We start from the raw sequence: 13,933 nt of genomic DNA, 5'->3' as shown, positions 1-13,933 counted from the left end.
AAATTTATTTGGGCATAAGCTTTCGTGGGCTAGAACCCACTTCATCAGATGCATGGAGTGGAAAATACAGGAGCAGGTATAAATACATGAAAAGATGTGAGTTGCAACAGCCCCCCAACCTGAAGCAAATACTCACCAGCAACTACACACCACACAACAAAAACTCCAATCCAGGAACCAAACCCTGCAACAAACTCCCATGCCAACTCTGTCCACATATCTCTTCAAGAGACACCATCATAGGACCCAAGCACATCAGCCACACCATCAGGGGCTCGTTCACCTGCACATCTACCAATGTGATGTATGCCATCATGTGCCAGCAACACCCCTCTGCCATGTACATTGGCCAAACCAGACAGTCTCTACGCAAAAGAATAAATGGACACAAATCTGACATTAGGAATCATAACATTCAAAAATCAGTAGGAGAACACTTCAATCTCCCTGGTCTCTCAATAACAGACCTAAAAATGGCAATTCTTCAACCAAAAAAACCCTTCAAAAACAGACTCCAACATGAAACTGCACAACTGGAATTAATTTGCAAATTGGATACCATCAGATTAGTTTGACTAAAGACTGGGAGTGGTTGGGTCATTACAAAACCTAAACCTAATTTCCCCAATACTGATTTCCCCCTACTGTTACTCACACCTTCTTGTCAACTGTCTGAAATGGGCCACTCTGATTACCACTTCAAAAGTTATTTTCCCTCCCTTGGTATCCTGCTGTCAATTGAATTCTCTCGTTAGACTGACCTCACACTTTGTAAGGCAACTCGCATCTTTTCATGTATTTATACCTGCTCCTGTATTTTCCACTCCATGCATCTGATGAAGTGGGTTCTAGCCCACGAAAGCTTATGCCCAAAGAAATTTGTTAGTCTCGAAGGTGCCACAAGGACTCCTCGTTGTTTTTGATAAATTTAATAACTTTTTCCTAGATACCTGATCTTTGTGTGACTAGGAGATCTAGCAATACAACCAACTTTGTCTCTGTACCTTATCCAAATAGGTATCCAGATTGACAAAGATCATGGAGTTCGAAGGCAGCTAAATACTCAGTTATTTCACTATAATAATTTTAGCTAGAAATAGGTTTGATGCTTGCCAGTAGTTGGTTGGTTGTCAGTGTCCAGTGTTTGGTTTCTTGAGTAAAGATTGTACAGTAGCTTCCTAAAGGGAAGCTGGCAACCTGCCCTCTGCACAGGAGGAATTGACAAGCTCAACCAACAATGGACCCCACTCTTCAGCAGTGGGAAGGGCATGCGTCCAAAGTGCAGGTTGTGGGGTAACATAAAACCAAGCACTCCAGTAACTCAAAAATTGCTTTCCTGTGTGGGATACCAGATGTAGAACACTTCCTATGAGAACAAGTGGCCTTAAGAATTTTTTTTTTTCTGTATCAGCCTTTAAGAGCCTAAAGCTGTTGAACTTTAAATTTGCCATTTTCTTTTTCCTTGCCTTTTTAGCAAGTCCATCGTGATTGAGGTTAAACAGGATGACTGTACATTGCCAGCATGGTCAGGGAAGGAGGGGAAGCCAAGGCCATTGTAAATAATTTTCCGTGTAGAATCCCATAACTTTGATTCAGCTAAATAGTAGGGACTAAAACACTTTTGTAGACTGGGTGAGCCATCAAATACCACTTCTCAACCGCATTTCTTTGACTTTCCCTCCTGTCAAAACTTCAGAAGTTCTTATCCTGTTTTCCAATCAAGCATGGGAAATTGCTTTCTTATATATACATCTCTTTCTTCTATGACTCCTTGTGTTTCCAGGAAGTCCATGAAGGACTACCCCATAGTGGTTCTAATTTTGCGCATCTTGATCAAGAAGCCATTTTCCTGAGACCTCTTTAGATAGTTACTTCTCCATCCCACAAGTGAAAATATCACTCTCCTTGGACATGCTTCACTGGACTTTCTGGTACAAACCTGAAACTATATAGGAAGCACTAGTAAGGTGCATTTTCCCCCATTTACGCAAATAATTTAATCTTTTCTCCAAATATCCTGGAAAACGGTGCTTGGCAGCTTAAGGGAAGGGTCTTTAGGTCATTAAACACTAAAATTATTATCTTTAGGTCACTGGGTACAGCTACACTACAGGGGGGAGTCGATTTATGATACGCAAATTCAGCTACGTGAATAGCGTAGCTGAATTCGACGTATCGCAGCCGACTTACCCTGTTGTGAGGACGGCGGCAAAATCGACTTCTGCGGCTTTCTGTCGGCGGCGCTTACTACCACCTCCGCTGGTGAAGTAAGAGCGCCGATTCGGGGATCGATCCCCGAGAGGTCGATTTCTACCCGCCGATTCAGGCGGGTAGTATAGACCTAGCCTTAGAGACTAACAAATTTATTTGAGCATAAGCTTTCGTGGGCTACAGCCCACTTCTTCGGATGCATAGAATAGAACATATATTGAGGAGATGTATATACACATACAGAGAGCATGAAAAGGTGGGAGTTGTCTTACCAACTCTGAGAGGCCAATTAAGTAAGAGGAAAAAAAACTTTTGAAGTGATAATCAGGATAGCCCAGTACAGACAGTTAGTTTGATAAGAAGTGTGAGAATACTTACATGGGGAGATAGATTCAATGTTTGTAATGGCTCAGCCATTCCCAGTCTCTATTCAAGCCTAAGTTGATTGTATCTAGTTTGCATATCAATTCAAGCTCAGCAGTCTCTCTTTAGAGTCTGTTTTTGAAGCTTTTCTGTTGCAAAATTGCCACTCGTAGGTCTGTCATTGAGTGACCAAACAGGTTAAAGTTTTCTCCTACTGGTTTTTGAATGTTATGATTCCTGATGTCAGATTTGTGACCATTAATTCTTTTGCGTAGAGACTGTCTGGTTTGGCCAATGTACATGGCAGAGGGGCATTGCTGGCACACGATGACATATATCACATTGGTAGATGTGCAGGTGAACGAGCCCCTGATGGCATGGCTGATGTGATTAGGTCCTATGATGATGTCCCTTGAATAGATATGTGGACAGAGTTGGCATCGGGCTTTGTTGCAAGGATAGGTTCCTGGGTCAGTGTTTTTGTTCAGTGGTGTGTGGTTGCTGGTGAGTATTTGCGTCAAGTTGGGGGGTTGTCTGTAAGTGAGGACAGGTCTGTCTCCCAAGATCTGTGAGAGTGGGGGATGAGAGTTAATGGACAAGTCTTCACTTTGGGATTTGCTGGGAGACAGGATCCTCTTGTGATGCACCCTCATATTTTCCATTTCTTAAAGACCATTTCTAATCTTAAATCCCATGTTAAGGTTTACCTTCCAACTTGGATCTCACTTCAGTGTAATAGCCTTGACAATCTTCTCCTAATTTTCTCTGGGATGAGTTTCCCTTTTCACTTCAGCAAAGATGTAGCCTTAACATGACTTTGCCTCAATCCAAAAAATCTCTATGTTCTTTATTCCACAGACTGAGAATTTTCTGTCTAGCAGGGCTCCCTTCCATAAGTGCAATAATTTGGATGACCTGTTCAGATGCTAGAAGAGAGAGCATATAGGGCCTTTGTGTTGACAGTTCAAATGTTTGTTTGAATTGATTCATCTTGTTGTATAATTAATATGTAAGCAGGTCAGAATCAAAGTTCTGCAAACCTGCCACCTATCACTCACTATTTCACCTTTATGAAGGATTACCATCTAGATATCCAAGTCTGCAGCCTTGAGACGCAAAGGCCTGCAGATGGTGGTACTTTCCTTAGTCATAATTTCTCTCTCTGTGTGTTCATCTCCTTCCTTCTTTTGTGTGATACTACTTTGGGCCTATGTCTCAGTAGTCTTGAATCTGGATTATCAAATGCACTCTGCTGGAGATCCGGACAACATTATTCTACCTGTAATTTGGGTCTCATAGGAACATATCTGCCAATCCATAGTTCCCTCTGTTTCTTCATCTTTTTTCTGTTTCACCACAAAAAGATCCTGAATTAAGCAAATCTTTGGCTATTGCTCCTGAGGTCATGTGCCTTGTCCTGTATTTTTCTGTATTCTCAAGGCCAGCAGAAAAACTTCTCAATAATAAAAACAGAAAAATTCATTAGTAAGGCTCAGATTTTGTCATGGATATTTTTAGGAAAAATCGCAGACCGGTCGTGAGCAATAAACAAAAATTCACGGAAGCCCATGACCGGTCTGTGATTTTTCCTAAAAATATCCCTGACAAATGAGGAGGGTCCAGCACACACAGCAAATGGACAGCTCTGCGTTCCCCTGCTGCCTGGTGGCTAAGAGCTGCTGAGGGCCTACCGCCAGAAGCGGCTGAGAGCTGTGGGGCTGCTTGCTGACAGCTCCAGCCACAGAGCAGAAAATGTCACAGAGGTCTCTGGAAGTCACGGATTCTGTAACTTCCATGACATAATTGTAGCCTTACTCATCGGTGAGGCTGCGACTTTGTCACGGAAGTCACGGATTCCGTGACTTCTGCAGCGGCCAGTGTGGCTGTTTTTGGGGCTGCCTGAGCAGTTCAGGCAGCCCCCAGGCCAGTCTCACCGGCCGCTGCTAGGGCAGTCTCAGGCCACACACACCCCCAGCAGCAGCAGCAGCAGGAGGTTGGGTGGGGCTGGGGGTTGAGGCACGGGAGAGGGTGGGGGCTCTGGGTGGTGCTCATCTTGGGGGGTCTCCCTGGAAGTGATTCCCAGCCAATGGGAGCTGCAGAGCTGGCAGCTCATGGAGCTAGGAGCTTAGGGAGGGATGTCTCCGCTTCCGACTCTATCCCCCCCCAGACCATTGAGCACTTGCTCTCCCCCTCCCCCCCCGAGCACCCGCGGCCCTCCTCGGGCCACTGCCCCCAGCACCCACAAGCACCCACAGCACTCCCAAGATTAAGTTAGGGGTATAGTACAAGTCATGGACAAGTCACATGCCATGAATTTTTATTTACTGCCCGTGACCTGTCCATGACTTTTACTAAAAATACCCATGACTAAAAGGTAGCCTTACTCATCAGTGTTTGCTTGAAGGACAGCCCTCTTTCCTAGTAATGCAGAATCCAAATTGGCAGATATATTACTATGAGAAGAATTGTTACTTTAGAAATGAAGTGAAGTAAACATTTCTAGGTAATTCCATTAGGCTACCCCTCTGCTGCATCATCGCTAACCAGTACATTAAAACAAAACATGCTTAAAAAACACAATCAGGGTTTCTTGTCTCATTTCTCAACTTCTGCTTGCAGGCTGCCAACAAGTGATGGCAGTGCATCAAAAGGAAAACAGCAAACCAGCGAGCCTGTGCATATTTTAAAGAGGTCATTTGCAAGAACTGTCTCAGTGGTGAGTACTAGTTAGTCTTCAGTTTCTATGTTTTCATTTCTCATTGCAAAATCTAAAGATTTCAAGGAAAAAATTGTAATTTTACTGTATTTTCAGCTATAACTTAATAAAAATTCGCATACATTGAGAGGAAGCTAGATGTAGTAATGTATTAAATGCGATTTTTTCACTTCTCCCTCAACATTCCAATGCAAACTCATCTCTGAGTAAACTTTGATTATCATTGTGGTTGTCCAGATTGTATAATAGCATATTTATTGCAGTATGTTTTTACCTTTTAATGGGTAACCTAGTTTGGAAAATTGCCTTCACTTTTGATGTTAAAATATTCATATGTATTGATAGTATCACAAATCATTGTCTTCACTAGCTAATAAGTTGTTAATGATTCCACACCGTTCTGAGGCACCTAGTACTATTTATTGTCTTGTGCTGCCTTCAGAATATAACTGATTCCTAAGTAGTTACTGGTGAGATTAGTTTTTCTCCTGAATAAATTACATTACTTTGCACTTCCAGAGCACATACTGTTTGTGGATCTCAAAGCACTTACTTAAGCCTCATTACACTCTGTGAGGTGAGGAGTATACATAGGGGCACTGAAATACAGCCACCTCTGAAGTGGAAGACCCCATCTGTTGAACACTGCATATCAGCACAGCAGAACAGTTTAAAACAAAATAAAGAACAGTTGAAATTCCAAGAAGACCCTTACATAAACAAAATATTTGTGAGTTGGAATGTGGCCATTTCACTCCTCCTCTTACAAAAAGTGCCATGGGATCTTTATTGGTTGTAAATGGTGATTAGTTTTGAATTTCATCATATGACTTTACGTCTTGTCTTGTACAGCACCGAGCGTATGGTCAGCACTTGGCAACTAATAATCGTCTGAAAGGTTGTGCCTCCAGGAGTATACTTCCACATCTTAATTTTCTTCACTGTTACAGGGTGTCTGGCCCCTTTAAGGGGAGATGAGCCCAGCCCCATCTGTCCCATGACCCAACTCTCCTGCCTAGGTGGGGAGAATGAGGTCAGGTGACCCAGATCAGTCTTGGGGTAGATAAGGAGGGGGCCTAAAGAGACAAGAGACTGCAGCTTGGTGTTGGCTGATGCCTGCAAGCACTGCAGAGAGTAAGAAGGCTCCTGCAGGGCCTTGATTCAGCAGAGGGAAGGCACTAATGGGGAAGAAGGCATTGGAGAAGGCCGAACTCCAGGCAAGAAGTACTGGGAGAGCAGTAAGCGAGACCGTCAAAGAAGGGGCTGTGCCCAGGTTGAAACTGGAGCAGAAGAGTGTTTGAATGCTGAAAGGAGGACAGACAGACCTCAAGGAGGAGTGGCTGTGCCCAGTGTGAGACTGAGGCTGAAGATACTTTATTTTGAGTTTATTTTATGCTAATAAGCCAGACCTCAAGAAGAGGAATTTTTATTGGGCAGAAGCCTTTATGGAATTATTGAGGAGCCTGAGTGAAGAGGAAAATGAGGCAGAGCGCCACTGGCCATAAGGGGCACCAGGGAGGCAGCCCACCCTGTTACATTCACCAGCTCTTTTTTATATCCTCTTTTATGTGGCCATCTGTGTTTGGAATTCCTTTAATTACGCAGTCTGTTATCTGCTGTCCTTTAAGTTTCTTTTTAAAACTTTCAGTGTGGCCAGAAAACCCTTGTTGCCTTCTTTTAATAATAGCATTAAAACAAACTAACAATTACTCTCCACCAAATCTATGTATATTTCAAGATATCTGCTTTACTAAGCCAAGCAGTCACATGATTTTTATTGGGTGTCCTCCTTCCTTATTTTGCCTATGTTTGTCATCCCTTCTCATAACATGTCTTAACCTGAATTGTAAACTATTTGGGATGGGAACATCCTTTCTGGTTAGGGCACTTTATAAATAAGCAACACTTTTTCCCCCAGAGGTCTTAGGTGTTCCGAGGCAGTGTCCCATGCAAGTACTGACATAGTTTCAAACCTGATGAGCTTGTAAGCTCTGGCATTGACAGCACCAGGCATGTAGTTATAGATCCTTTTTCATTAAGGCAAGGATGCGTTCAGTTGAAAATAAGTATTTTTTTGAAAATTGTCCATGGTATTTATTCAACAACTGAAAACAATTTTTGAAAGTTTATTTTAATTCATTATAAATTAATTAGGGCTATCAGCTATGTTGATCACCTGAATATTTTATGTATGATAGAGAGGCTTATCTTCAGTTTTCAGTTTCCACTCACAAGACATTGTTATATACAGTGCAGGCTGCTGGGGGTGTTATTTGTGTTATAATAGTGAATTACCTCTGGCATTTTTCTTTTCTCATCCTCAAATTAAAAGCATTTTTTAATGTGGTTAATAAGGTTTTGTGTGTGTATTGATGTAAGAGGGTTTTTTTTTTTATATTACCGATGTAAATAGGTGCCATTAGTTTGTAATCTTCCTTAGAAATTTGAACTTAACTTTTTTTCCTTTCCTGAAATAGGAATGCTTTGAGTCATTGCTAAGCATTCTTCATTGGAGTTGGACAACCTTAGTCCTAGGAGTTGAGGAGCTTCGGGGATTGAAAGGATTCCAGTATACAGCTACCCTTCTTGATCTAGAGCGGTTGCGTTTTGTGGGCACTTGTTGTCTCAGGTTGCTGAGGGTCTACACGTGTGAGATATACCCCATGTCAGGTAATATTTTTTGTCTTATGCATGTGAGACAATATTTATCAGCAGACAGGTAACATAAAATATGGAAATAACTTGAGTAATAAGCAAAATTTTCAGTTTATTGATTTTTAGCAGCTGTATCACAGTTTGAAATATTTTTAGTGGAGCAATTTAAGAGAGTAGGGATTGATGCATTCAGAAATAGGAAACTTTTGCACTATCAATTATATGCCTAATGGAACATACAACTGCACATGTTTGATTAACCTCCTAATTATGTCAAAATATATTTTCATGCTTAAGTAGACAGCTATGCTTTCAGGACTACCCTGTGGTTTGTTATCCAGTTTCTGTGCATAGTATTTGCTTTGCTAGTAAGCATAATCAATTAAAATTTGAAAGCAAATTTGTTTGCTGTTTTCACACTTGCAACCTAAGTGCATCTTTATTAAAATTTAGTAGCATCTGTATATCCTTGTTTTGTTTCATTAGGATCTAGGTCTGAAAAGTTTCAAGTTCTCATGTATATTTAACGTTGCTTAATTTTGATTTGTCTTGCTTTGTGTTGATATATACAATTACTGAACTGTTTATTTAATTTTTCTCTTGTTAAAAATATGCGTATACTATTTTTAACTTTCTGTGTAACTTTTGTGTTTAGCTACTGTATATAATTTACATTGTAATAGACAAGAATATACACTGATATTTTGTTAATTGTAAATTTAATGTACTGCTTGTTATCACCTTCTAGCTACTGCTAAGGCTGTTGTAGAGGAAACAAGCAAGTTAGCAGACTGCATTGGGAAAACAAGAACCTTGCTGAGAAAAATTCTATCTGAAGGAGTTGATCACTGTATGGTGAAGCTGGACAATGACCCCCAAGGATATCTCAGTCAGCCCCTGAGTCTTCTAGAAGCTGTTCTTCAAGAATGTCATAACACTTTCACAGCCTGCTTTCACTCTTTCTGTCCAACACCAGCTCTACAATGGGCTTGCCTCTGTGACTTGCTCAATTGTTTAGATCAGGTATACATTAAATAACATCACTGAACAGTAGTTCTTGCAATGCTGTGCTGTGCTCTAAAGAGACACAAAAATAAGATTCCTATTCTACTTTCTTTTTCACTTTTTTTAGTTTAATTTTTATCCTGCTTTTACAATTTGAGTTGCTATTCACTTCTATAAATATAGTATAAATCCTATAACCGCTGTCTTATGATCTAAGGTGCAGTATTCTGGGTGGGGCTTATCTTATGAATTGACACTGACATTTGTAAATATAGTCTCAAATAGAAGGTGTAATAGAAAAGGAGGAAGACAGACAAATTCTTAAGGCTTTTATAGATAACCTTTTGGACACACTATTTTGGAAAATGGTGTAGGATGCATTTATTTACTAGATAATTTTTTATTTGGTATTTGTGTTTGTGGGATTTGTCTTTGGATGGAAATACTTAGTTGAAAATGCACAAAACATTTTTATTAATTAAATTAAAATATCTTAAATGATACATAAGGAAAAAATAAGCATCAGCTTTGCTTTTAAAACTTTAATAAACAAAGAAAGTATTAACTGTAGTTAGTGAATTGGCAGATTGTTTTTGGCCACCACAGGCTGGATTTTCAGAGGTATTTAGATTCCTAAAGATGCAGATAGTCACCTAGTGGGATTTTCTGAAGCATCTATGCAGGTTAGTTGCCTAACTCCCATTTATTTCAATGGGAGTTCATTAGGCAACTAACTCTCATTGAAATAAATGGGAGTGTCACAGTCCCAATAGTCCCTATTGAAGCTATGACCTAATGTGAATAGCTGTAAATGAAACTGATTTTGTTAAGCGTACTAAGGCCAACTTTTATGGTTAAAATCATTCATATGCTTAAGTTCATTACTCAGCTGAGGACATAATTTTCAGGTTTAAAAATTGTAATTTGATAATGTCATAAATTTGGGAAGTAAAATAACATTTGAGAGAAATAATGTGTTAATAAACTTAAGTTAAAAACTATTTGAGATCCAAAGAGTGAAGGTAATGTAAAATATACAAGAGAATTGACATTTTAATGCTTTGCTACTTACAGCAAACATTTTAAAAATAGATTTAATAACTAAAGTGCCACTGGAAAAAGCCTTTCACTGTGATTTAGAAGCTTCTTTCACAAAAATTAATATTAGTTATAGTGGTGCAGTAACCTGAATGTTTCTAGGAGAGAGTATCAGAGGGGTAGCCGTGTTAGTCTGAATCTGTAAAAAGCAACAGAGGGTCCTGTGGCACCTTTAAGACTAACAGAAGTATCGGGAGCATAAGCTTTCGTGGGTAAGAACCTCACTTCTTCAAATGCAAGGCTTGCGTCTGAAGAAGTGAGGTTCTTACCCACGAAAGCTTATGCTCCCGATACTTCTGTTAGTCTTAAAGGTGTCACAGGACCCTCTGTTGCTTTTTACTAGGAGAGAGGAAACTAGTGTGAGAATAGAAGGATGGTCCTTTGTTTAAAGAACTAGACTATAACTCAAGAGATCTGTGTTCAGTTCCCAGTTCTGCCTGAAATATATCCTGTGACACCTTGGGCAAGTTACTTAGTCTCTCTGCTCCTCAGTTCCCATCTGTAAAATGGGGATAATAGTACTTCCCTACTTCACAGAGGCATTGTGAGGTTCTCAGATACTATTGTGATGGGGGCTATATAAGTATGTACAGTAGAATGTGCACAAAATAATAGTATGAATTTCAAAACCTATACTTCACTTACTATTTGTTTAATATTTTCTCTCTCTTTTTTTTTAAAGGACATCCAGGAAGCAAACTTCAAAACATCAAGTAGCCGGCTTCTTGCAGCTGTAATGTCAGCCCTGTGTCATACTTCCGTAAAGCTGACCTCTATCTTTCCTATCACTTATGATGGAGAGGTGTTGCTGCGATCCATGGTCAAACAAGTCAGCACCGAGAATGACTCTGCACTGGCCCACCGTTTCCCGCTCTTGGTAGCCCATATGGAAAAACTTAGTCAGGTTAGGAAATTTTCTGAAATCTATTTATTTATTTTTTTTGTAACAGCAAACCAGTAGAATGGAAAGGGAATTTGGGTCTGTTTTATAGGATTGTAGCCTAGGTTGCCTACGTGTTTCCATTCTAAGTGGCTTATTTCAGATGCTTACAACTTTGTCAAACATTCATCATTTAGGCTGAAACTTCCCACATTTGTTCTCAACTGGAGAGAAAATTAAATTTTGGAAAGTTTAATCAAAAGTAGCTTAGTCATTTGAGTACACTGGGGAAAAATACCCTTTTGTCGCTATTAGTTTTACTACATATTTTTCATTAATAATCTCAGTTTTTTATTGACTTTGCACATATGACCACATAAGCTGAATAAGGCTTTTTTTAATGTGTCCCCATGATCGGTGAGACTGATAGGCTTTAATGAATGATCTCACACTACTTTTGGATCATAAATAAAGCAAGAGTGAGAAGTGATTGAGATTGGTACCTGGGAGATCCCAGCTTCGTTCAGAGATTGGAAGGTCTGCAATGAAAGAGTCAGAGGACCACACATAAGCAAGGATTTAAAAAAAAAAAAAAAAAAAAATCCACAAGCCACCCAGCCTCCACAATGAATGAAGCATTGTCCTGAAGCAATAATATTATATGTTCAAAAACAGTACTGTACTTTAATGAATCAACATGACAGATCCTAGATGTTTTGAAGGATTGGTCACAAAGATATGGACTTGGCCTGGGTCCAGAATCTTGTATAGGAAGCCTTTCATATGGGTGATAGGATTAAGAGAGCTGCTGCCTCAGCTCTGTTGGAAACCTGAAGATCTGCTTCACTGCAGTAGTCTGGGTTCCACCAAAAGTTCAAGAAGAAACCTGAAGAACTACCCTACACTGGGGAGAACTGCTTTGGGAAACGGCAGAAATCTCTCTATGGAAGGCAGAGTAGATGTTTAACTGAGTTGGCTCTGGTGTATTTCACTTTCCTCACCACTATTTGTGGGGGTGGTGATACGTTTTTCTACATTAATGATTGGCTTTCAATGTGTCCAGAACCTCCTTACACAGACATATCCGCTCACTAGCAACAGAAATGAAAGCATTCTAGGCCCCCTGTCTACAAGCACCTGGCTTTTTAAGGGGTCCAGAACATCTAGACAGTCAGCTACTTGCTATAGCTTGCCAAACCACCTTATTGGGGGGAGATTGGGACCATTTACCATGCCAATTAGAGGTCCGTAGCTATCTAGAACACATGGTTCTTGGTATTATGGCTTACCTGCAAGATGAAATTTTTAAAAAAGCCCAACCTCTGCTGATTGCCCCTGGCCTCTGGGTACACACTTGGGTATGGCCTTATCAAGAAGGGACACAGCAGGAAGTAAATTCCTTCTGGCAGAGAGATCCATTTATTCCAGTTTCTTCCTGATAATGAAAGACAGGCAGACTCCAACCCATTCTGGTGCTATGGACTTGAATCAATATTTGGTCAAGAAAAAATTCAAGATGGTCACATCTTTTCTGTTTCTTGCCCTGGATGCTATTGATTCTTACCTATAGGGAAACTTCCCTATCACCACAGTATCTTAGATTAATTGTAGGCGGAACATCATGAGTACGTTCAGGGCTTTGAGGCTGGCATCAGTCCCAGTTGTTTTCACAAAATGCTGGGTAATGGTTGTGGCTTTCTTGCTCAGTTTGGGAGTTCACATGTTCCCCTAAATGGATGATTAGTTCACCCATGACACCACTTTGGAGATATCAGATTAATCTAATTTACCACTGTTGTCTTTTGTGGTGCATTTATTTGGAAATGTGTCTGCGTCACAAAAATAGTGATTGAAAAGAAGAAATGTTAAGGGGCTTAAATTATCATGCTTGTTGTGAGCTCCATATTTAGTAAAATCTGCTGAGAGTGGAAAAGGAAGGTTAAACCCATGTTAACTCAGTGATTTTTCAAAAAGGGTGTTAATGACTTGCATGTAAAAAAAGATGATTTGGGAGATAGTTTCTAGATGAGTGGGTGTAATTGCCATTCGTGTTTGTTCGCATTTTGAGTGTTCTCATCAGGAGGAGAATAGTTCTCAAACTAAAGGTTTATATCCTTGAAAGAAAAGCAGTTATAAATGAAACTATCCTGCCAAATCCATATACTGCTCAAAATTGAAAAAGTGCAATTGTGCAATTTCTCGATTTCCTGTTGACAATAAAACAAGATGTTGAACTTGCGGGGGAGGGGAGAATCAAGGTAATTTGGTGCAAGATGGATTATGTTTTATGGAATGATATTATGTTATTGGTAGCGATTTCTCCAGTAAGTTATCGTTTTTGCCTTTGTATATGCAATATGTATATACCGCTGTCAAATGAGACACTTCCTCATCTTGATTATTTTCATAGCGCCCTGTTTTCGTTTTTTAAAATGTTCGTAATAGCTTTCATTACCTACAGTAAAGACTCTGTAGAGGTTGGAGTCCCTGAGATCAAGGATATTTTATAAAGTTAACTGCATTTGAAGAAAAAAGGTAGTGTGCAACATTCTTAGTGTAAACTATTATTTTTAGCTAAAAATACCCACCAGTTTTATAGTAGAAGCACAAACCCGAGACGATGAATAGATCAAGAAATATCTTCAGTAAAGAATTTTTACATTTAAGTAATTTTGCTGTCCATAGTACTGAAAAGCAGCAAGGCTGGCTAGATAGTACATGCATAATATAGATACCTATAGATATGTATTTATATAATACAATGTGACTCTAGTTTTCCTTAATACAAATAACTTCAAGTAGTTGTGATAGTTAAAGTTGCAAAACTGCATGGTGTCCTCATACTCTTATACTGACAGATTTTCATAGATTCACAGACCTTTCAATTTCACCCAGTTACCTGTGCATTAAGCCTAGTAACTTGTGTTCTGTTTGTCTAATGTACATCTTCCATAAAGGCATCCAGTCTTGTTTTGAAGACTTCAAGAAATGGAGAATCCATTACC

At 39.7% G+C, this 13,933-nt stretch overlaps 1 protein-coding gene across 14 annotated transcripts in view; it reads left to right on the top strand.

Moving 5' to 3' along the window:
- MYCBP2 (MYC binding protein 2) overlaps positions 1–13,933 on the top strand; it is a 399,116-nt gene that overhangs the window by 186,171 nt on the left and 199,012 nt on the right. For all 14 annotated transcript variants that reach the window (XM_054011672.1, XM_054011602.1, XM_054011628.1 and 11 more), the window contains 4 exons: positions 5,194–5,290; positions 7,768–7,960; positions 8,694–8,968; positions 10,731–10,952. In XM_054011672.1, coding sequence (XP_053867647.1) covers positions 5,194–5,290; positions 7,768–7,960; positions 8,694–8,968; positions 10,731–10,952 — 787 coding nt within the window. The remainder of the gene's footprint in view (positions 1–5,193; positions 5,291–7,767; positions 7,961–8,693; positions 8,969–10,730; positions 10,953–13,933) is intronic.

Source organism: Malaclemys terrapin, chromosome 1, assembly GCF_027887155.1.
Source record: "Malaclemys terrapin pileata isolate rMalTer1 chromosome 1, rMalTer1.hap1, whole genome shotgun sequence".
NCBI lineage: Eukaryota > Metazoa > Chordata > Testudines > Emydidae > Malaclemys > Malaclemys terrapin.
The sequence above is the reverse complement of the archived record's forward strand: the minus strand, read 5'-3'. Positions and strand labels throughout refer to the sequence as shown.